A 22,686-nucleotide genomic window follows, 5' to 3' on the forward strand; every position below is an offset into this window, starting at 1 on the left:
TATTTTATAAAGTTAACCTCCCTTCTAGTTAAAATTCTCAATATATGCACGTACACGTGATGAAATTGAAGCTATGCAATCTAAATGCAAAGAGGGAAGTTTTAGAAGTTTTTCATGGCTTTAGTTGTATTTCTTTTCCCATTCTGTGTTGCAAATCTAAAAGCTTTGTTTCCTCTCTCAGTTAGCTTTGAGGGCAGCTCCAACGTATGAAGATTTTGTGGCAGCTCTGTCTGTAGATGAGTGCGATCCTCAGGAAGAAACATTTTACAAAGGAATGCAGAGAGACCTCAACATTTACTTACCAGCCATGGAAAAGCAGCTAAATATCTTGGACACTCTCTATGAAATACATGGTTTGGAGTCAGATGAGGTGGTATAAGTACAGCAAGACCACATCTTAAAAATTCAGGGACTGTGTCTGTTAACAAAGATTTCTTCCATTTTGGTTTTGGGACATCGTTTCTGTTCATTGTATCTTTTCAGGTGGGAAGGGTGTTGAGTGTTTTGGGGGGAAGGGTATGTGTGATTTTTATCTTTTCATCACGTTTGTGTTGCATTTAAATGCAGAGGTACTGTCTCTCTTTGGATCATAACTATGTCCGTGATGAATGTTTTTGACTGTTTCTCTTCTGCCTGTGCACCTCCTCTTCTCTTCACCTCAAAGTAACAGAGCAGAATTTGGCCTTTGCTGCTTTACCTAGGAGAGATCTGCTCATGCAGCAGAGCTGTTGGGTCACCAACATGGCACCCAGGCAGGTGCTGCTGCCTCTGACTCTGCCATTCCCTGTGCCCACTCCCTGCTGTGGTGTAGGAGGATAGTAAGAGTTATTTTTACCCTGATAGCAGAAGAGGAGGACAGCTAAACACCAGCTTATAATGTGGTGAGTTTGTCCCTCAATTTGGGTTGGAGCTCTTTAATGCAAATAATATATTTGCATGACATAAATATTTATTAAATTAAATAAACTTTTTAATCCAAATATTGCAGAGATCTTCACCACAGGTGTATGTGGCTGGTGGTCTGAGTGGCCCCAAGGTCTAGTCTTTGGAACATGATGTTGTGTTCCCTGACCAGCTTGCAGTACGTGCTGTGGCTTCCCTGCCATATAAATCTTTTAGGTTTCAGGGGTTTCTTGAATCAAATTCATGCAAAGCTGTAATACTTGCTTTTAAGTTGAGTACAGCTAGCAGTTTGAAAATCAGATATCATTAAAATCCTTCCTAGACTGTCATTATGGGCAGAAAATTCATGCAAGTGGACATGAAATGAGTAAAGTATAGGGGAAGCTAAAATTTGTGATGGAGCTATTAAACATGGGACCAATTACAAATCTCGAATTTTGAAATTATTTAGAAGTGACTTAAAAGTTAAGAAAGATTTCTCCTTTTTCCCATTTTGCTGATACAGATAAAAATGTGTTTGTTAGCATTGCTGCTATTAAAAATAGTGAAGAACTCCTTTTAGCTAGTGATATGGTTAGCAACAAAACTTCTAGTTGTGTTGATGACCAACCAGAAGGCTGTCTGTGAATTACTGACTCCAGTTCAAGGCATAAGCAGGTCTCTCTGTGTTGACCTGGGGTTTCAGATGGCTTTGTACAAAGAGCTGAGTTTAACTCATGTGTAGGAGGGGTGAAGACTGTGCTAGTGAGGTACTTAGAATTAGAAAGTTTTCATAAATACAGAAGGCAGTGTTGCCATACTCACAGAAGTAGGGCTGGCTTTTGCTAGGCTAAGACCAGTGTTGTTAGTAAAATGAATGTACTGCAGACCTGCTGCCCTGCATTGCTCTGTGACAGGAGCCTCTGCACACTGAATACTTGATCCTCTCTAAAGAGCCTAGCATTGTGAGCTTTAAGAAAAGCATGTGATACTTGAAGAAAAGGCCAACATCAAACTTTCTGCATAAAGAAAGATACCAGGACTCTAACTAGATATTCGTAGAGTCATAGAATATGCTGTGTTAGAAGAGACCCAAGGGGTTGGATCATCAAGCCCAACTCCTGGCCCTGCACAAGACACCCCAAGAATCCCACCATGTGCCTGAGAGCATTGTCCAAAAGCTGCTTGAAATCAGATGGGCTCAGTGACCATTTCCCTTGGGAGCCTATTCCAGTGTCCAGCCACCCTCTGGGTGTAAAGCTTTTACCTGGTATCCAACCTGAACATCCCCTGACTCAACTTTATGTAATTTCCTTGAATCCTGTCACTGGTCATGAGAGTGAAGAGATCAGTGTCTGTTCCTCTCTTCCCCTCGTGAGGATGTTGAAGACCACAGTGAGGTTTCCCCTCAGTCTCCCTTCTCCAATGCTGAACAAACCAAGTGACCTCGTCCTGGCTTCCCCTCCAGACCCTTCACCATCCTCATGGCCCTCCTTTGGACACTCTCTGACAGCTTAATGGGTTTTTTATATTGTGGCACCCAAAACTGCCCCCAGAACTTGAGCTGAGGCCACCCCAGCTCAGAGCAGAGCAGGACAATCCCCTCCCTTGCCCGGCTGGCAATGCTGTGTCTGCCCCTCAGGACAGGGTTGGCCCTCTCAGCTGTCAGGGCACTGCTGAGTCAAATTTAACTTGCCGTCAGCCAGGACCTCTCACTGCAGCTCTCTGCAGTGCTGCTCTCCAGCATCTCATTCCTGTCTGTGCACACAACCAGGACTGTTCTGTCCCAGGTGCAGAATCTGGCACTTGCCCTTGCTAAACTTGATGCATTTGGTGATTGCCCATCTCCAGTCTGTCAGGGTCTGTCTGCAGGGCCTCCCTGCCCTCAAGAGAATCTCAGTTTAGCTCCTCCCAATTTGGTGGTGTTGGCAAACTTACTTAGCATCCCTTCCAGTCCTGTGTCCAAGTCATTTATGAAAATGTTGAAAAGCACAGGGCCAAGGATGGGGCCATGTGGAACTCCACTAGGGACAGGACATCAGTCTGATGAGTCACTACAACCATTTGTGCCCAGCCAGTTGCTCACTGATCATGTAACGTGGTTATTGAGCTGTGTGTTGGTCATCTTGTCCAGAAGGATACTGTGAGAGACAGTGTTGAAAGCTTTGCTGAAGTCCAAAAAGATGACATCAGCTGGTTTTCCTAGATAACTAAGTGTGCTACCCTGTCGTAGAAGGAAATCAGTTTTGACAATCAGGACTTCCCTCTCATGAAGCTGTGCTTGCTCTGACCAATGACTGCATTGTCTTTCAGGTGCTTTCCAATACCTCCCAGAATAGTCCTTCCCATGATTTTACTTGGCACTGAAGTGAGACTGACAGGCCTGTAATTTCCTGGGCCCTTCTTCCCCTTCTTGAAAATCAGGACAATGCTTGCCAGCTTCCAGTCAGCTGGGACTCTCCAGATTCCCAAGAGACTGTTTAAATAGTGTGACTTCTTGTTCTGTCACCTTCTCTGAGTTTTACCCATCTGTAGTTCCTAGGTAGTCAAGAAGGATCAGAAGGAATCAGGTTTTAGTTTTGTGGATTTTCTTTAATTAAGTATGTGTGTGAGTACAAAGTCAAAACTTTTGACCAAAGCTCTATTCAATTATTTCACTACTCACAGTGCTAAAAATGAGGCTGAGAGCCTTTGGAATTTAGTTGTCTGCTGCTTCTAAGCGTGAATCCAAAGAATCCATCCCTGCAGGAGAGCAACCAACTTTCCACCCTGTGTAGTTTCCTCATTTTCAGCTGTTCTGTGGGAAACTTCACTGTAATAGTTTTTCGCTGAATGGTCTGGAAAGATAATGGAGACCACATTTCCACAAAATGTCAGCTAGATTATGGGAAGACCAGGAAGAGATCTCTCTTCTCTAGAAATTAACTGTCAGATCATGAAAAAAAATTGAATTCCTTTTTGCTCTAAGTTTTTCCAGTAGTAGGAAAGTATATTCAGCTTGGAGTATTTGGAGGTATTTTTGGGGTTTCTGTCTTGTTTTGGTTTGTTTTTTAACTAGCAGGAGAGCTACTGGCCTGTTGGGTGTGTATCAGATGCAAAATTTGTTACAAAAAGTCAGGAGGCTGTATTTTGTAGGCAAAGAACAGCTTCATTGGGCCACTAGCTCCAGTTACTAAGTTCTACAATTCTTCTGTCGTCCAACAAGCAGGGCAAGTGTTCCACATTACATGTTCTCTAATCAGCATGGCATCCTGCCTCAGAGCAGGCTTTTTCATCTTGCTGTTTTGTGTAAAGTTGTTTTTTCTGAACTCTGGAATTGGTGCTTGAGAACGTTTTTAGGAGACCCTGCCTCCAGCAGGCCCCTCTGTGCTTGTTGTTAAACAGGGGCCGGGCAGAGAATGAACTGAGCAAGGTCTCCTTGCCTTCAAAACTTGCACTTCTTTCTCCATGCACTGCTCTTGCAGAGCGTTGAGCACTTCTGAGACTTCTGAATGCTATCTTTGCAGTCAAACCACCACTGAGAAAGAAACCCATGCAGCATGTTGCAGAGCTGAACTCCAAGTTACACTTCTCAGGATGTAGTGGGCTAGATGACCAAGTGGAAGCAAATGCACTGATAGACAGCTCACTGTCTTTTTCTGTGGTGTCAGTTTGGCAAGCAGAGAGGATGGCATTAGAATATTTGTAGAGAACAAGCAACTAATTTTTGGCCTTCAAATTTAGAATTGGAGAGAAGGTCAGTGTTTTCTGTTTCATCTGTTTGGTTTGTTGATTAGTTAGGGTTGTTTTCTTTGTTGTGTTTTTTAATGGCTGACATTTATGAACAACTGACCTGCACACTGATAGACATCCACATGACTCTCAGATAACAGCACCCTGGCTCTCTATACTTCACATGAACTGCTTTGCTTTCTTACGTTGTGCTAGTCTGAAGTTTTGCATCCCTTTCCTTTAGAAATGCTTTTGGCTGTTTCCTTCAGTGTCTGACAGTTGCATATTCTCAGGGATTTTACTTACTCAAGGTGAAATAAGAGTAATCACAGCCTTACCCTAGGGGGGAGTAAGGCTGCTTTTTGTGAAGTTAGTATAGCTGAGCGTAGAAGTCTGATGCAGCATATGAGGCAGGCAGTGTCTGTATAGCGTGCATCCTTGCTGAGACATGGTAAATCCCAAAGCAATCTGATAGAAGTGCTACCTAGTACTGAATAATTGCAGTCAGCATATTTGAATAGAGATCATGAACACATCTTTGTAATATAAATGTCATTCACATCAGTGCAGAGCTGTCAATTTCAGTCAAGTTCTGCTTAGCAATCGGATACTTTATTTATTTTATTTATTTTGTGGGTTTTTTTTTCTTTTTAAACAACCTGTGTTCTGGAGTCCTCTCTGCTATTTAAAGTCACCATACTCAGTTCCATATTGAAGTTTTGTGACATTACAATTGTAGAATATGAACTGCATACTCAAGTGCTTTAGTGTAAACATAACAAGTCATTGAAATATCCCATCTTGACGCCGTTGTGCTGTGGATCTCCCTTTAACCAGATGCATTTAAAGTTAAGGGCCATGTACCTTCACTTGAAAGCTTTTTGTAAAGCATCATCAGGATTTAAGTTACAGCTGTTTGCTTTTGAAATCTTTCCTAGTTTGAAAAGTGTTGCTTAGTTGGTTGGACATGTAAAAAGTATGCCCAAAATCTGCCCCAGGTGTTTGCAGCCTGCTTTGGCTAAGGGGTGTGGGCCATTATAGAAAAAAGTGCTACATATGTCCATATGCTGTACCTTCTAACCCTTTCTTTTCATTGTCACTTCAGCTTCTGTGAAAACCTTTAGGGAAGCTTAAACTGCCTTTCACACACCAGGAAAGATCATTAGTCTATTCATACTTGGCTGTCTTGACCTTTTTCCTCACCTGGTCTTTCCTTTCTCTCCATTGTCCCCTGCTTTGCTGCGAAAGCTGTTGCTGTCAGAGCAGGATGTTTTATAAGGCATGCAAATATAAACTCGGATATTCAGAATTCTTTGGCTGGCAGTGTAAATTGGGGCATTTCAGACTTGGATGTTCTGCCTCATAGGAATGAAAGCACAAGGTTTTTTGGTTTTGTTGTTTTAGTTTACTTGTTTTTCTCCTCTTGCCTGCATAGCGCAGGTAACAAAACAAAAAATCAGTGTGTAAATAACTGAATTCATGCCTCGTTGATGCCTTCTGTAGCCCCCTGGTGAATAAACCCTGCAAATTTCTGCTTGCTCCAAGCAATATCAAACCTCTCTTATGCAGGAGGGGTGTCATAGTGCACTTACTGCCTCTGAGCAAACCCAGGCCATAGCTGATCCTGCTCACAGTTGACACAAGGATTAAAGCACTTGGTTTGAAGTTATGACATAGGCGTGTTCTTCACTTACACACACGTGCGCCATCCCACTGGCATGCAGTTCTTCAAAATGCAGTCTTAGATTGTCATTTTTAATATCCCTTTCTGGGTGTAAGATTTCTCCCCCACATACTTCAGATGTGCTAAAGCTGGATTTTTTAAATATGAAACTTCCTTGTTTTCGTTTCCTTATTTCTGCTTAACACTAAGTATGTCAACTTTCTTTTGCATTTCAGCATTCAAAGTGTCCAAAAGTTACTGATTCCTTTATTTAAAGCCATGTTGAAAGTTTGAGATTTATGTCTACTTGAAACTATATGACTAAATTGCTTTCCAGAATACAATAATTAAACTGAAAACCAAGGCAGCTTGCTTTTATGGTTTCCTTTCCTATTTTTGGCTTTTTTTCAAGCCAGATTTGGGCATACATTTTTATCAATGTCAAGCTAAGCTTAATGTAAGCCTTACTTTACATACTAAAATATATACATACTGACATACATTTAAAGACAAAGAGAAGGTATATTGCCTCACACTTTAAATTTACTGAATTCTAAGGGCTTGTTCGTGCCCCCCCAAATCACCTCTCTCAGTGTAAGCTTTGCACAAAGTGTGCTGTCATAAGCAGTTTCCAGTCTGAAAGACCCTGCAGTTTCCAGTCTGCATCATCTCTCAAATCATACAGCATCTGTCTCTTCTTTTGGAGCGTTTTTAAGACTTTGACAGACTTTTATATTATTTCATTATAATAAACTTATTTTAAATAAGCATGTTTTTAAATCTCGTTTTCTCCTTGCATGGATTTTGTTTCTTTTATTACAATATAGGGCCTAAAGTGCTCTTCAGGACTCCATTTGTTATGGTTACTGTGTGAACAGTCGAAACCAGTATGTTTCTGGTTGACAGAAACTGCCTGTATGTATCTTTGTATGAAGAATGTTAACACACGTGAAGCCTGTTCAGACTGTGAGAATAAAAGCTGTGTCTGGCATGTGCTTGTGGGTCCTTGGCTAGTGTAAATATGGGAAGGTTGTAGTTACAAAACCCAGCTGGGCAGCGTGAGAGGAATTTGTATTTTCCAATTACATGTATTTTTTGTCCTTGGACTTGAGTCTCTTCCACAGAGATGTCAAAGACTTCAGCAACTCCTGTGTGATCATCTTGAGATGCGGGTAAGGACTGGTGCTTCTTAATGTGGGTGGGACGTATCCCTTTCCCTCTCCCTTTTCTTTCTCCATCTCAAGACAGCATGGACCTGACAGCAGATCTGTGATACTCAGTCGTGTCACTCTAGCAAGGGCAAGTCCCTCTGTTAAATGGCAACAACCAGGCAGAGAGCTGGGCCGTGGCAGAGGCATTTTCTCAGCTGCAGAAGAGCCCTTGCCTGTGCCTGACCAGCCCTGTGGCAGAGGTGGGATGGGGTGCACATATGCCATTGCAGCAGCACTGATCAGCCAGAGCTGCTGTCTCCCAAGGGATTCAGGAGATTCTCAACACTTCTAATTGCAGTTGACCCCAGAGCATCATCCTTGCAAAGGCCAGGAGTTGTATTTGCTTCATTGAGGGCTGAGCATGAGTCGTCAGTCCCCTCTGCAAACTGCCTCATTCTCCTGAACAGCCAAACACAAGACAGCAGCACTGCACTGACATGTTCTGGTAGAAATCCCATGCACTGGGATTTCTCAACAAAAAGATACTTCCCTGACAAGAGTCACCTCGCTGCAACTTCTGCTGATTAGAAAAGTGAATCTGTTGCCCTTACAGATGAACTGCAGAAAGAGCCCCAGCTCTGACAGTTTGCTATATTTGTTAGTAAAGGTCAGGGCATGTGATGCTGGCTGCTAAATTCCTGTCCCTGCAGGAATCTAGATCCATGGTTCAAAATAATAAATTGGTGTGCTGAGCATGTAGGGTTTGTAGGAACACACAGGTGCTGCTGTTAAACTGGGAATATCAAAGAGGACACATTAGATTCTGTAATAACAAAAATATCATTAAATATTCTTTTTCCTTAGGGTTCATTTGTATGGATAAAAACTATGTTTCTGATTTTAAGAGGGAAAGACAGTGCAAGTTTACAGCACCAAAGCAACGAGGCAGAGTGCAGCCTTCAGTGGGCTGGTTTCCTTCTAGCCCAGCTGGAAACCCTGCCTACCTGCGGGCAGCATGGGGCTGGCATGCAGTTTTGCTGACCTCTAGGAAATAAAAGCTATTGAAATGCAAAATATGGGACCATAGTTCAGCACTACAGCAAAATCTGGAATACAGGTTTTAAGCATCAGCTTAACACGTTTATACAAAGTTGTTCCCTGAATTTTAGCCATGGAAAGAAAAGTTTTACCATTTGAGAACTGGTTAAGAATCAAGCACAAATATGAGGACTGAGAGGAGGAATTGCAGGAGATACTGCAGTACACCAGACCTTTCCAGACATTGGTGCAACCAAGCTGTCTGTCCGTCCGTTTGAATGCTTTTGTACAAGACGTCACCATATATTTTTTCCTATTATTTCAGTACATTGACCCAAATATATTTCTTAATGAGCAGATATTTATTCCACTCCTCCTGTGTCTAACACAGGTTTTAGATTTGTTTCTTGTGTGTTGCCAAAAAAAAAAAAAAAAAGCCTCAGAAATCTTCCAGCTTCCCTGCCCTGCCCCTGTAGGGGGATGGTTCTCAGAGAAGTTGCACTGATGGCACTACAGGCTCAACCCAACTTTGGGGATTAGGGAAAAAGGCTTTTCCAGCTTTTGTTTTGTTCTGGCATTCCTCTAGCTTTCACTTTTTACCAGCCTGTATTTCTTTGCTGGTGTCCTCGCTTGCAAGGTCTCATAAAATTTCTCCAGGGTCTTTCATTGTTTACCCATGACTCTAGGGAGGTGTCACCCTCTGTGCAGGAGTTCTGCCTGCAGCAGGAGGAGCTGAAATTGGTGGCACAGCCTTCCAGAGCCATCAGCAAGGAGCTTCACTAAGATGCTGCTTCCCCAGTGGATGCTGGTGCCAACCAGCAGCGTTTGGCTGCTTTCTCTGCCTGTACCTTACTGCTTTCAGCAAGATGCACTGATGTGTGGCCTGAGCAAAGCCCTACAACAATGCCAAAGAGAGGGCAGCTCCCTGTTTTCCCAAAATCAAACAGATCTGAGACTCCGAAATGCATTTTTCATCAATTTGTTTGTACCAGGGCTCCTGCTCCAGCTGTAGCTTTCTGCCAAAATTAACTTCCAATCAGTTTAGCATCTGTTTCCAGTGCTGGTATTGCCAGCTCATCTGTAGTCTTCAGAGACCAGACGTGCCTCACATAGTTTCCTATAGGTCAGAGCTTTCCACTTGCTCTCTTGCTTAGCAGCTGGTACCCACCTCTTCCTGCAGGCGGGAGGAGCTGGGCAGTGCCACCTCTGCTGCCACCCCGGGCGCACCTCGCTCTCTGCCAGATGTGACATCGGCTCTGTGGCCTTGGGTACTCGAGCTCAGTGCTCTGTGTAGCACACAAGGGAGCAGCAGCTTTCCCAAACCAACCGAGCAGCTCTGCCCCACAAGTGCAACATGGCTGGGTGCAGCAGGGTGCGGTGGATGTCTGTGAAACCTGCGCCTCTCCGAGCCCTGGGCCAGCACGGAGAGGCTCTTGTGGCATTCACATTCTCTGGAAAAATCCCTTCGCCCAGGATTTTTGTCCTGGGAAGCTGAGAAGCCTCAGAAAAAAAGGAAAACAATTGTTATCTCATTTGCTTCTCCTGTGTTTGCTCATGTGTGGAATGTGTTTGGAGATTGTTTATCCACAGGTGATTTCATTGCTTTCTGGTGTGAGTTGACTCTTGGCCAATCAGGGCCAAGCTGTGTCGGGACTCTGGAGAGAGTAACGAGTTTTCATTATTTTCTTTTTAGCATTGAATAAGTACCTTTTCTGTATTCTTTAGAATAGTATGGTTTAGTATTCTTTAATATAATATAGTATTATGAAGTAATAAATTAGCCTTCGGAAAGCATAGTCAGATTCATCATCAGACCCCTCCCTGCCACAGGGGTGACCTGCAAATACAATGGGCTTTCTTGCCAAAAACCCCTCACCAAGAGCAAGGGCCTGCTCTCCCTCACAGCTTTGTTCTGTGCCCCTGGCTGTGGTGTGAGGCACTGACAGTTCTGCCTCAGCAGATGTGCCAGCCGGGCACAGGAACCTTCTTGCACGTGCTCCTCTCCTTGTCGGGATGTACTGAACGTCCCAGTCACCCAGTGGGTCATGCCAAGACATTTCATTATTTATTTTCTTCAGTCCAGCTTACTCAATTCCCTTTCCTTCCCACTAGTCTTTTAAGGGTCTATATTCTGTCACCTTCCATCTACAGTGCACTCTCAGAGTATAAATAGTCACTGTTACTTATCCCCGCCTCACACTTCATCAGTCACCTTGAGCAGGCTGCTGTCCCCTGGGGCTCAATCCAGCCCCTGGGCAGAATCTTGGGAAAACCCTGGGCTATTTCAAAGCACTTGGACATGCTTCTTGTCAGCCAGCCCAGAAGTTTCTTCATATAGCACTTTGTTTACTTATGTAAGTCTTGTGTGGAGAGTTCATATATCCAGACTACGCTCCTTCTGAAATAGGACTCCCTCCTGTCCAAGCTCTTCCGCTTTGGATAAAGTAATTAAATATTAATTTACATTTTCTTAACCCTATATCATCCAGCAATGTTCTCAGCCTGTGAGTATGTAGCTGTTATCCATCCAGGGAGAGGATTTATCTGTCCACAATCACATTTTTTGTTTACCAACTATCTCAAATGGAGCTCTCCTTTCTTTTCTATTGATAGAGATGTCTAAGAACACATAAAACCAGGATATTCCTACACCAATGGAACTTTTTGAAAATAGCTATTTGTTATCACCTTTTTATTAAAACAGAAATAGACAGGAAAAAAAAATCTGCTGAGGGAGTCTTGCCTTAAAGAAGTTTCTTATGAGCTTCAAAGTTGGGTGGAACCAAGGCAGGGCCTGGAAAGCTCTGTTTATATCCCTAAATAAATATAGGGCGTATATAACCACATTGGTAAATTACATCTGATAGGCCTGTGTCCTTCAGCCTCAGTTGAGCCACAGCTGTTGTGGGGTGGGGGGAGCTCCTTCCACTCCCAAACCCCCATGCAATTCATCTGCTGTGGTCACAGCAGAAATTAAGAAGCCATCAGCCTTCACATATCCGTGTGCTCACCAAGAAGACCACCCTGCTGGGAAATGTGGATGTGAGCGTTGCAAGCAAAGAGAGGAGCCAGAGCCACGGGCATCACTCCCACCGTGCTGCAGAAACCCCCCCATGGCCTTCTGGGGGCTTTGGCAGGAAGCTTTAGCTCTCTGTACCCTGCAGCTGGAGCCCCAGCATCCTCAGGGCTGCACAGTACAGGGACACTACTGGTGGAGAGAGCAGGGGAGTCCCCTTGCAAATGGCCTGACAGATTCTTGACTGCTGAATGCAGGAGGAATAACCACGTTATTTGCATGTCCTTAGGGCTCTCTTCTTTGCCAGTACAACCCAGTACCAACTCTGTGATGTCAAGCTATTTATTCCATTTTTTCCATTGGCAGTTTAATCATCCCTGCCACAAACCTATAGGACATAATTGCTCATCAAATAAGTGATAGTGTGGAGCAGAGGACAAACATTTGACATCTTGAAGTTAGCGTAACAGCTCAGTCTCAGGCAGCACAAGGCACAGCTTGCTGACCCCAGGCAGCAACAGGTACAGCTCTCAGAGCTTTATTTAGAAGCTGTAATCCTGCAGCCTTTCACACCATATATTGTCTTGCTCAAAAAGTCCTGGCACAGAGCAAGCCTGTCTGCCCTTCCCTGCGCCCACCAAGACCAGCAGGATTGCCAGCTTTTCCCACTGGTGCCATGCTTCTGCTTTGGGGCTGAGCTGGGTTTGACAACCAACCTCTGCTCAAATGACACAAAACAGTAACTTGTTATGATGGTTTACCTGAACGTACTGGGGCATCACAGTTTACACCCAGCATTTCATTGCATTTCACAACCAGTCCCCCTGTAGATCCTGGCCCATAATATGCACATTTCAACCAGCCAGTTCTGTAGAGTTCAGTTGCCTGAACTATTCTGTTTCTCACCTCTCATCAGTCATTCTCCCCTTTAAATCTGCTAACAACTCAAAACCTGAGCAGTCCTCAATGTTCTCTTTCTTGGCACATCCTGTCCTCAGAGCAGTAATAGTACCAGGCAGGTAAAATGTCAAACCTAGCGGAAATGTGTAAAAGAAATTTACATTGCTGTGAAGCATCAGGGTTGCCAGGCTCCTTTATATCCCCATTTGTCCATCAAATAACCTCTAAGAGGAAGGCATGGGAAGCACCAAACATAACCTGCCCCAAATGTCTGACTGGCTCAGCACAGCCTCTCCCAGCTCATGCATGATGAGTTTCATGGGGCTAATTGAAGTGAACAAGGCAGGGAGCAATGGTAGCTTTTCTATTCCAAACAAAATTAGTCACTAAAGAGTTTCTGGGACCCCACAAAGGGTTCAGGGAACAGATGGGGTTCTCAAGTGATTCTCTTCTTGTTCCATCAAACTGGGGGTGTTCTGGCTGGGAGGGCAAAGGAAAGTGAGTGTTGCATGCATGCATTTTCCATGGTGCAAGTCAGCACTCTGAGATGGCTCAGTGGGAAATTCCACTGGGTGTCTCTTCCTCCCAGGAGGGTGAGAGTGAATAACCATCAACACCCACTCCCCTGTCTACCCTACAGAGGATGCTACGGACCCTGACAGGGTCTGACTGCTCTTCAAGATGATTTCTGAAAGCTTCCTCCACACCTGGCACAAGGGTCAAAGACAATTTGCTGTGGGCTTGAATTTAATGCTGATGTCAGTTTATTCCCTCATTGAATGGTGACACTTTAGACCGGCAAAGAGAGGGTGATCAGTTGCCAAGCTGCTAAATATACTAAACATGCTGCTGTGTGAGTAGGTTCATGTTACCTCCTCTTCCTCCTGGCTGATTTATTGTGCCCTTCCCAGCCCAGCCACACTGGCCAGAGTGGTTCCTGCTCCATGCAATGCCCTGCATCCCTTGGCTTTGCTGTCAGTGGCTTTGGGAGGTTCAGCTCCACCATTCTCCTTCCCACTCCTTTCCAAAGAAAATCCTGAGTAGCACTCCATGCAGGAGGGCCACTTGCTCAGTAGTGTGTGGGAAGGCTGCAGCAAAATATGTCTGTTTAAACCCTCTTCTCTGTCACTGGAGAAGATTATGCATCCAAACTGGACCCTCCCTCAGATGCTCAGGGAAAATGTCAGAGTGAATTAAAAGCTGTAAAAGGCCGGGGCTATAACTCAGTGCCTTTTAAGTGCCAAGATTTTGTCAGGGATGGAGAGAGGGAAGTAGCCACTAATGTAATTTCCATCAGGAGTACACTCCTCTAATATAATTTGGTCTGGCCTTCCTTTCAAGTGCAGCCTTCCCTGGCTGGCCTGGTTCAGGGCCATCCTCCTCAATGCCCCAGTAATTATTGATGCAATGAAAGCATGTGCCCAGGCTTTGCTCTGGCCTTTTTGGCCCTGGAGTGACACCAGCCTTCTGCATAGAGCACATTGCTGGGCATGTAACTGGACATATTAATATTGTGGGGGTTTTTTACTATGTTCATTAAAGACACAAATGGCCCATTTGCTTAGGCTTTGTTCCTTTTCTCTCTTTGGTTAAGGCCTGACAGCGCTCTAATGGTCTACATGTTGTATGGTCTCTTGCCAGATTAAGAAGCATCATTACTCTGATCCAAATTCTTGATCTAAATTTTGCATTCACCTGTTGTCTGTCCTTTTGCCAGTACCTTATGCTGCAGAGTTTGATAGCCCATTATTCTGTGCTTTCCTTGCAAGGGAATGGTTTCCTGGGAAGGGACCCTTGCTTTGCCATTTCCATCTCCTTAGGCAAAAGCTATCAGAGAAAGAACTTGAAAGCCTTTTAGAAAGTGCTCTCATTGCCTCACCTTTTGTGAATTAAAATGTCATTTTTCCAACAGGTCTTTAAACATCTCCTTGCAGCATTGTGTGTGATAGAATTAAATATCAGCAAAGAACCACAGCACAGCACTGATTTCCTTCTCTTGGGTTTATTTTGGTCATGTTTTTAAAAGACGTCTCCTGATTGTATGTGGCAGCCGAGTGTATTGTGTTGCCCCCTAATGCAGCTAACTGGGGACTTGCTACTGTTATTCCTCATAAACAGCTGGTGCTCAAGGACAGTTCTTGGGGACTCACAGTTTCAGGATAACCACCAATCCCCTCTCTCCTTGTACAAATGGGTGGGGCTGGAGTGGGAAACGCATCCTACAATTTTTAGAAGGTAAGGACCATGAGCAAGGGGCTTTGCTGTGGCATATGGCAGGGCTGTCACAAGCAGAAGATGTTAGAAAAGGCATGGTGTGAGAGACTGAAGGAGAAGCTGATGAAACCCAGCAGAGCAGCAAGGGCATTGCAGAGTTTTCAGGAGGCTACAAAGGATATGAACTTTGGTGTCTTTAGAGGAAATGAGAAGAAAGAAAGAAGAAGATGAGGTGCATGGCCAGATTTATGGGCAAGGACAGATTTGACAGCTATGATTTTGAACAATTTGAAGGGAAGCAAGGAATGACAAATGACGTAGGCATTTGGGTGCCAGAGAGGTGAGTGTCACAGAAGCTGAGTTTTTAGAAAGGACAGGCAGAAAATAGACTCAACTTATTCTCTGTCTGTCAATACACTTCCTTTTCCCCTGGGGACAGGAAGGACTGCCCTTCTCTGGAACTCCCTGTTATACACAAAAGCCTTGGGACAACAGACACCCAGGCTGCAAGGCAGGATCCTCTTCTGGAAGCAGGCAGGACCCTCTTCCCAAAGCCTGGGTGCCTGTTTCCAGGAGTGCCCAAATCCCAGGTGCCAACATCACCATTCCCATTGTCCATCAGCACCCAAGGCTGCTGCTTTCTGTTTCACAGCCATCAGCTCAGCCTCCGATAGAGAGTTACAAAGCAGCCAGTAAATACATTATCAGGCAGCAGGAGGAGGTAATCCCCCAAACTACAGCCCAAGCCTTATTAAAACCAAGAACATTACAGATTCCAATGGGAAATCAGTGGAAGTGGAGCTGTTCTGCCCGTGGCGTGCTGCAGGGGTCACTTTGGGGATGAGGCAGTGGCAAGCCCAGGAGCAGGGGTGCACCGTCACACTCCCAGGCTGTGTGCATGTCACTGTGCCCACACAGAACTGGATCCCACGGCAGGCAGGGAGAGGCAGCAGGCATAGGAAAAGAGGTGTTTTTTCCCTCCCCAGCATCTTAAACTAGGTAATTATATTTAAAAACTGTGCTGTTAAATCCAAAATAAGTGTAAGTAAGGACACAGGGGAACTAAGGTAGCATGATTTATTGACATGAGCTGCTAATATACACAGTAGGCAATTACATATATTTAATCATATATTAAGTGCAAGCCAGATTTTTTGGTATACATTAATACAGTGCATGACATAATTCTTTGTACTTGCCTAGAGTTGCATACTAACCATTAGAAAACTCTCCCACAAGTGTATGCAGATACAAAAGTCCAATGAACTGAAATATTCCAATTGACTTTTGAACCGGTCTTGGCACAATGTTTTAAGTTCCCAAACTCAGAGAAGGAGGGGAAACAATTTGCAGCAGACCAGGCATCACCCAGTTGAAGAACACCCAATTAATGATAAATCAGGTATGTCAGAAATGAGGGCAAAATATTTCTTTTGCAGTATTTTAAATACTTTACACCTTCCCAGGTGTCTTTCTCATGCTTTATCTTCTGAGGGGAGCAATGGTAGTATGAAACTTTTTTTTGTTTTCTTATATTTTACCTTGCTTTGTCCATTTAAAATCCATGCTGTGCAAGTGTTCCCAGACTGACCAGGCTGATAGGCCCCTTTCTGAACATGAGCAGTACAGTTTTACCTGGGTGACCACATCTTCTGTTTACACTTTCTATGATCCATGCACATCACCTTGTTATTTAGATGTCCTTTGGAGGTAGGAGCTTTTAATGAAAAATGATCCAACTAAAAACTGAAGGTGAAAGGCCACTGGAATTACCAATTTCTCAGAGACTCCAGCCTTTTGGGGGGTTGAGATGAACTCCTTGGAGAAGGTGAGTAGTTCAGATGGAGTGTCTCCATCCCAGGATGGTAACACCAGCAGATTCTGCCAGGGGTTCACCCAGAGGGATGGCCAGCAGGATGTGCTGCTGGGAGTGTGTTTGTCCTCGAGAGCCTCCCAACAACCAGAGCCTGCTCCTCGTGGTGTGATGCTGCTGCAACCTGCTGCTTGCACTAGCACAGGAAATTAAAAAGGCAGCTGTGCTAGTGCCCAGATTTCCAGAGTTTGTGGCAATTTTCTTGTCCCAGCGGTTCCTGGACCTTTTATTAAGACCTCAGTTAAGAAAAAAAAATAAAAGTAAACTGTTGAACTGGGCTACAAATGCTGGTGACTTGGCTTCATAGCAACATAAATAGCCCAGGTAAGTGATAATCATGAAGAGTACACAAATTTTCTTTTTTTTTTTGTTGCTAATTGGTGATTTCCAATATCACTTTATACATGCATAGTTAAAGTCTTCTAGGCAGGTGGTAAAAGTTGCATGTGTTTCTTGATTGCTTTAATGCATTATCATTATAACACAACATCCACCTTTATTTAACCTCTACAGAAGTGCCAGTGTCAGCGCAGCTGTTGCAGTGCTGTCACTGGCACAGATAACTCACACATTTCACACAGTCCTGTACAACATTTACCACAAAGCAGGAAAGAGTGGCTTGTATGAAAGTAATGCCTAGTTTTAAGGCTTTTAGTCCTGAATTCTACACATGCTTGGTTTCATTTTCTGTTATTGACTCTTTTTCATGTAACATTTCATATGCTTTCCATGTGAAATTTGCTCTTTACTACTTGCTAATAAATAAGTATATCATTACCCTGACCCCAATCAGAGCTTATATAGTTGAGAGACCTTCCCAAAACCCAAAACTCCACATGTACATTGCACAGCATGACCGAGCATCCCTGAACGTGCTACTCCGCGGTCTGATTTTGGCAACACAAACGTGAGCACACGCACTGGGGCATGCGGTGGCAGAAACAGCCTGTGGCAGAGGGGGAGGGAGCACAGGGGAAAACTGGGAATTGAGTGACGATGGCTGGGTGGACAAGGGGTTGCAAATGCAAAGACCTTCCAGTGTGGACACCAGAGAGAAGACAATGTGTACATACATGACCGTGGTTTCAGGCAGGGAACCGATGCTCTCCCAGCCCCTTGGGGTCAGGCAGAGCCCAGCCAGCTCAGCACAGAGGAGAAAAATACAGAAATACGTTCTTTATCTTCCCTCCTTGTCTGATTTTCTCCTGGGAGAGGACTTCTTGGCTATTTCACAGTTTATTTGTCCAGTTTGTCCTTTGTGGTGTGTTTTGCCGGCCTCCTGTGACTGCTTGTAGTGCACAGACACACACAGACAGCACCTTTGCCTGAAGGTGATGTTAACCAGCTTATTTGACTGATTTGCTGATTCTGAAAGAACTTTAACTCCTTTGACCAATGAAGGAGCATTGGTAACCTTAGAGTTGCTGAAGTCATCTCTAGTGGATACAACACTTGCTAAGTTCACGTTGTAATAAAAGAGAAAGTCCTTCTAAACACTGCATCCAGGATATGCTTTGTGTTTATGCAGAGAAGGGTTAAAGAGAGACCCCTGAAGAGATTATATTTGGGTTTAACAGTGCTAAGTCGAGGTAATTGTTACATGACATTCCTGGTTAATGAAACTCAGCTTCCAGTAGTTTAATGTTGCTTTTGTGATGGAGAGCAAGTTGCCATCCACAGCCGCATGGAAGTCTCACTGGCACACACAGCTTGACATTTATTTCTCTATTAAGACAGGATGCAGTGGTCCTATTTTTCCCTATCTGACAAATCTACATTAAAAAAAAAAAAATCTCAGAATGGCCATCAGCAGCATGATGTGTCTTTGTTTGTTGTCCCAGAGGTGGGTGGGTTTGTTTTTTTTTTTTTTTTGTCCCAGTCCTTCTTGGATAGGTGATAATGTAGCACCTAGCACCCCCTAGGCGTGGGATGCTCCCCACCTCTGCTCCCCTCATGTGAAGTATCGACACTGTGTGGAGTCAATGTAGCAGTAAGAAGTGCAGCGCAATTTCCCGTAAGACCTGGAATAAAAGAGAATATCTCAGTTTCAAAGCATGGTATGGTTCACTTACATGGCTCCTGGATGTAACTCTCTGTAGGAGTGAAGAACCTTGGAATATGCATATGCAGCAGCATATGGAAAACAAAACAGGAGGGCAATTTTCATCAGTGCTCGACTGTGTTCTCCTCTGTCAGCAAAACAGACGTCCAGGAGAAACTATGAGTGAAGACTTAACTCCCAGTAATGTCAATTAAAAAAAATAAAATCCCTGTTGGCATCAGGACTAGAGCATTTCATGGGGGTGGATGAAAAAGGCCCTGGCGCTCACCCACGGGAGCTGTGGAACAAAATATCTGAGGCTCTGAGTTAAGTGTTTTTCCAGTTACTCCCAATAGCTTCAGCAGGCATGACTGTGCCTGTCCTTTAACTTCTTTTTCATGTACTTGAAATAATGAGAGTGGCACATTCCCACATTAGAAATAATTTTTAAAAGAGTGAATTGAAAAGTCCTTGCAAAATAAGGAAAACCAGAGATTTTGTCTTTCTACTGACTTAAACTGAGCAGTGACTCTACCTACTGAAGACCTGACCAGAATTGTTAATAAGAATTTAAATGAGTTTTTATTGCTGGAATGTCTAATTGAATAACCCATGTACAACATAAAGCTGTGGACTAAGCAGTTTTAAAACTACGTCCTAGGATAACCCACATTCTCAGACTAACATAAAATCTGAAGAGAAGGTGTGTGAAACAGGAGGAGGGATCTGTGGGCTGGAAAGAGTAAAAAAGGGGAAAATCAGTTGCAGCAGAGCTCTTGGAGGAAAGGTTACTTCAGGGTAAAACTCCCATGGGAGTGTCATACTCACGTACTCAGCCCACTTTCTCATGATTCACAGCTTTTTCTTTAGTTTGGCAGATAATTTGCAGACTACACACAAAAATAAAATATCTCAGTTGCTCTTCAACAGCTTGAATATACAAGCAAAGTGAAATTTATAAAGTTTTCCTCAAGCTTTTGTGTTGCTATGTTGGGCACCACATTTCAGACTCTTAGAAGGGAATAGTTTTCACAGTAGAACAACTCCACACTGTCTCAAGATGAAGTCTCGAAAATGTTTCAGTTTTGTCAGGTTGACTGGTCTGGATTTTAGTAATCTCTTATGCCAAAAGTGCTCCAACAATTACAGTGGAAGGATTAGCACAGCACTAGATTTACAAAGACATCCTGTGGTTTCTTATTCCTGTCAATTAGCACATTACTGTGCCCTGAATGATGAGGGCTCTGCACATAATTTAATTTGCAAATTAAATGTTTCCTGTTAGCCACTAACAATACCTGACAGCTAAATAAAGGTGCTGCTGTTGGAGGCAAAACGCTGACCAGAGGATGCTGCCTAAACAAAGGCAGAGAAGGCAAGTCAACAGTAAGCAGATGCTTTAAATGAAGGACTTTGCTACACAGATGCATGGCTTTGCATCTGCTGGTGAATGGATTTCCTGCACTTTGGAAAAGCTGACAGATGACTGCTTGATTCAGAAGCAAACACACCCCCAGAGTACCCATTAATGGGAAGGGCAGCAAGAGGTCGGTTTGGATGTTGTGGGCTTTTTTTCCTTCAGTGTGATCATCTTGTCATACTTTTCTTATGTCATGTCTGGGCATTATATTAATAAATATAAGGAAATCTTAGCAAGAAATAGGCAAACATAATTCTATGTGACCTTCATTTGTTTTGCACAGTAAGAGGCATGTACTTCTTACTGTGAAATGAGACTTAGCCCTTGAAGTCAATGATATACAGAAATAATTTGATAGACTCTTTCTTCCCTGCTACTTGCAGTGGTCCCACTGGAACAAGATTTAAGTGGGTGAAACTCCTCTGTTTTAAAGATGGAAAAGAGAAAAAAGAAAGGAAAAACACACACAAAACCCCCTTCCATAAACAAAACCAAAAAACCCCACCAAACCAAAGTGAAGACCTCCTCTTACATACCCAGGAAGGTATGTTCTACATGTCAAGTATCCAAAATCCATCCCATCACAGTCTTCCACCCCCTCGTGCTTGTAGCCATCTCCGCAGTAAGCACGGCGACACCCTAGTGAAAAATAAAGAAATAAATACCTTCCAGGCACTTCAGATGTAAAAGAAACAGGTGAAGTAACTGGAACTAGCTTTTTAAGGGTTAAGGATAAAGCAAGATATTTTGGGGAAGGCATTCTGTAAGGACTGTCTTAGGAGGAGCAGTACTGTTCACTACAAAGAATGTACTTTTTTAGCCTAATTTCAGTGATGAATGGAAAGAATGGATAAATACTAAAAATAATTACTACAGAATCACTAATTACAACAGCACTTATTCAAAACTTATTATTGCTATAGATAATTGCCATCAAAACAAGTTAAGGGAAACATGAAATACAGTTAACATAAATGATTTGGGGAAGCCGCAATCTCAAAAAAGTAATCCTAGGTTGTTGACTGGTTTGAAATTCCCAACCTAGACCTTTATCCAATTCTGTGCAATATCTCTGTTTGTCTGCTGTGACAGACATGTGTGTTCATTTTTCACATATGAACTGAATTATTCAGCCTGTCTATAAAGAAATAAAATATATAAAGTTTGCCAAAACCATGTTTTTCCCACTGCTGACTCCTACTGACTTGAGCGTGAGTGGGATTTGTCACATTTTTTCATGGTGACTGACATGTAGGCTGCAGTAATTTGTGGGTTTGTTTGCCATTTTAGCAATTGGACTTTGATTTTGATATCTTCAGCATATTGAGAATGACTTTCTAACATGAACAAATTAATTTAGTTAAAATCTCTTTGAAATCTTCTGGGAAAATCCATTGGTGTTAAGCAAAGGATTAAACAGACACTCGGGGAGTTTTTAAGAGGCTAACATGGGTTGTTTACAAATAGAAATGATGAATTAATTGCACCAAGGACGTGTTTATCAGAAATTGATACTTCTAAGACCAACAAGCCTGTTTTACAATAAAATCCATTTAACATTTGGCTAGCCTTTTCCTTTTGGTTCAGTTACAGGAGAAGAATGACGACAACGTGCTCATTTCCAAATAACTCAATGATGGGTCACATCAGTGTCAGAAATCTGTGTACGGCAAGGCCTCCACTGAGGCTTTGCCCGATGCATAGCACAGAGAGCATGATGTGCCCTCAGACACAGAGTGCACAATTTCGCAGGCACTAGAACTAATGAACACTATCTTGCCACATGGTTGTTCCCCACGGCTGATTGCAAATTCTAATTTAATCGTTTTCTCATGTCTGGAAACAGGAGAGATGTTGTCTGCTGTCTCTCTGGAGTACTCTGCAGTCAGGCAAGCTTAGCAGGGCTTTTATTTATATATCTCCCTAGACCTGTTGAGATGGAATTGCCTTTGAAATCTCTTTCCTGTTGTCATTGAGAAGTTGGCTGGGATTCCTAAGTCATAAGGGGAAGGGTGATGGACAGGTGGATGGAGAAACTTGCATAGGGCATGGCTGCACACACCCCATTTTCAAAGTCAGGGAGTGATATATAAAAGAAAAATTGCGTCTTTCCGTGCTGGGTGATATTGCTCTGAATTGTGAAGAAGCATCCCTTTGCTGGGAACAACAGAGCACCAAAGCTACTATGTGGAAATGGTGTAGGGCTATGCTCTGGGGAAGGATTCAAGATGTAAAAGTAACTGAGAGGGAGAAGTGAAGGTTACCACAGCTGCTCAAATGCTTATATGCTCTTTGCCATCCACAATCAGCAAAATGAAAGGAAGATAGAGTAGACATTAATTAAATGTTGTGTAAACCTGATAGTGAAGGGAGTGGGCTGACACCTTCGCTATGCAAGTGAATAACAAAATCCAAAGTGTTGTTCTTATTTTATCATAAGAAACAGTGTCTATCCCAAGGGCTTCAGTGTCTATCCCAAGGGCTGTGCTGCACTGCAAAGGTGTGCTACAGCTTTTAGAGAGAGCTGGCAGCCCCCAGGAAAGGCGTGAGTGTGTAAACCAGCTGCTGGATATGAAATGCAGAGTCTCTGACTCAGCAAGGATGCAGAGAAGTGCTGTTGTCATCTCTGTCCTGTGTGGTGTGCACCATCCACATGCATGGAAGCCTCAGTTTTCACCCGGTGGCCATTGTGCCTCCCTTTCCCCAGGCCTGCACTGGATCCACAAACCACACAAGCTCTCCTACACACAAGCACTGTACCCTATGGTACAACTGAT

The 22,686-nt window shown here is 43.5% G+C and overlaps 2 protein-coding genes across 3 annotated transcripts in view; one reads left to right on the forward strand and one right to left on the reverse strand.

Moving 5' to 3' along the window:
- The window catches only part of PLEKHA8 (pleckstrin homology domain containing A8), a 31,287-nt gene extending 24,040 nt beyond the window's left edge, over nt 1-7,247 (forward strand). The window contains exon 14 of one of the 2 annotated variants that reach the window (XM_041466294.1): nt 182-7,247. In XM_041466294.1, coding sequence (XP_041322228.1) covers nt 182-379 — 198 coding nt within the window. In that variant the 3' untranslated portion in view covers nt 380-7,247. The remainder of the gene's footprint in view (nt 1-181) is intronic. The other variant, XM_041466295.1, reaches the window with a different exon arrangement.
- Nucleotides 7,248-18,399: 11,152 nt separating this feature from the next.
- Nucleotides 18,400-22,686, reverse strand: part of COLQ (collagen like tail subunit of asymmetric acetylcholinesterase) — a 38,120-nt gene continuing 33,833 nt past the window's right edge. The window contains exons 16-17 of the mRNA XM_041466545.1: nt 20,446-20,548; nt 18,400-18,469 (exon numbers count right to left, since the gene is read on the reverse strand). Of these exons, the coding sequence (XP_041322479.1) occupies nt 18,400-18,469; nt 20,446-20,548 (173 nt within the window). The remainder of the gene's footprint in view (nt 18,470-20,445; nt 20,549-22,686) is intronic.

Source organism: Pyrgilauda ruficollis, unplaced genomic scaffold (genome assembly GCF_017590135.1).
Source record: "Pyrgilauda ruficollis isolate IOZ18807 unplaced genomic scaffold, ASM1759013v1 scaffold2, whole genome shotgun sequence".
Taxonomy (NCBI): domain Eukaryota; kingdom Metazoa; phylum Chordata; class Aves; order Passeriformes; family Passeridae; genus Pyrgilauda; species Pyrgilauda ruficollis.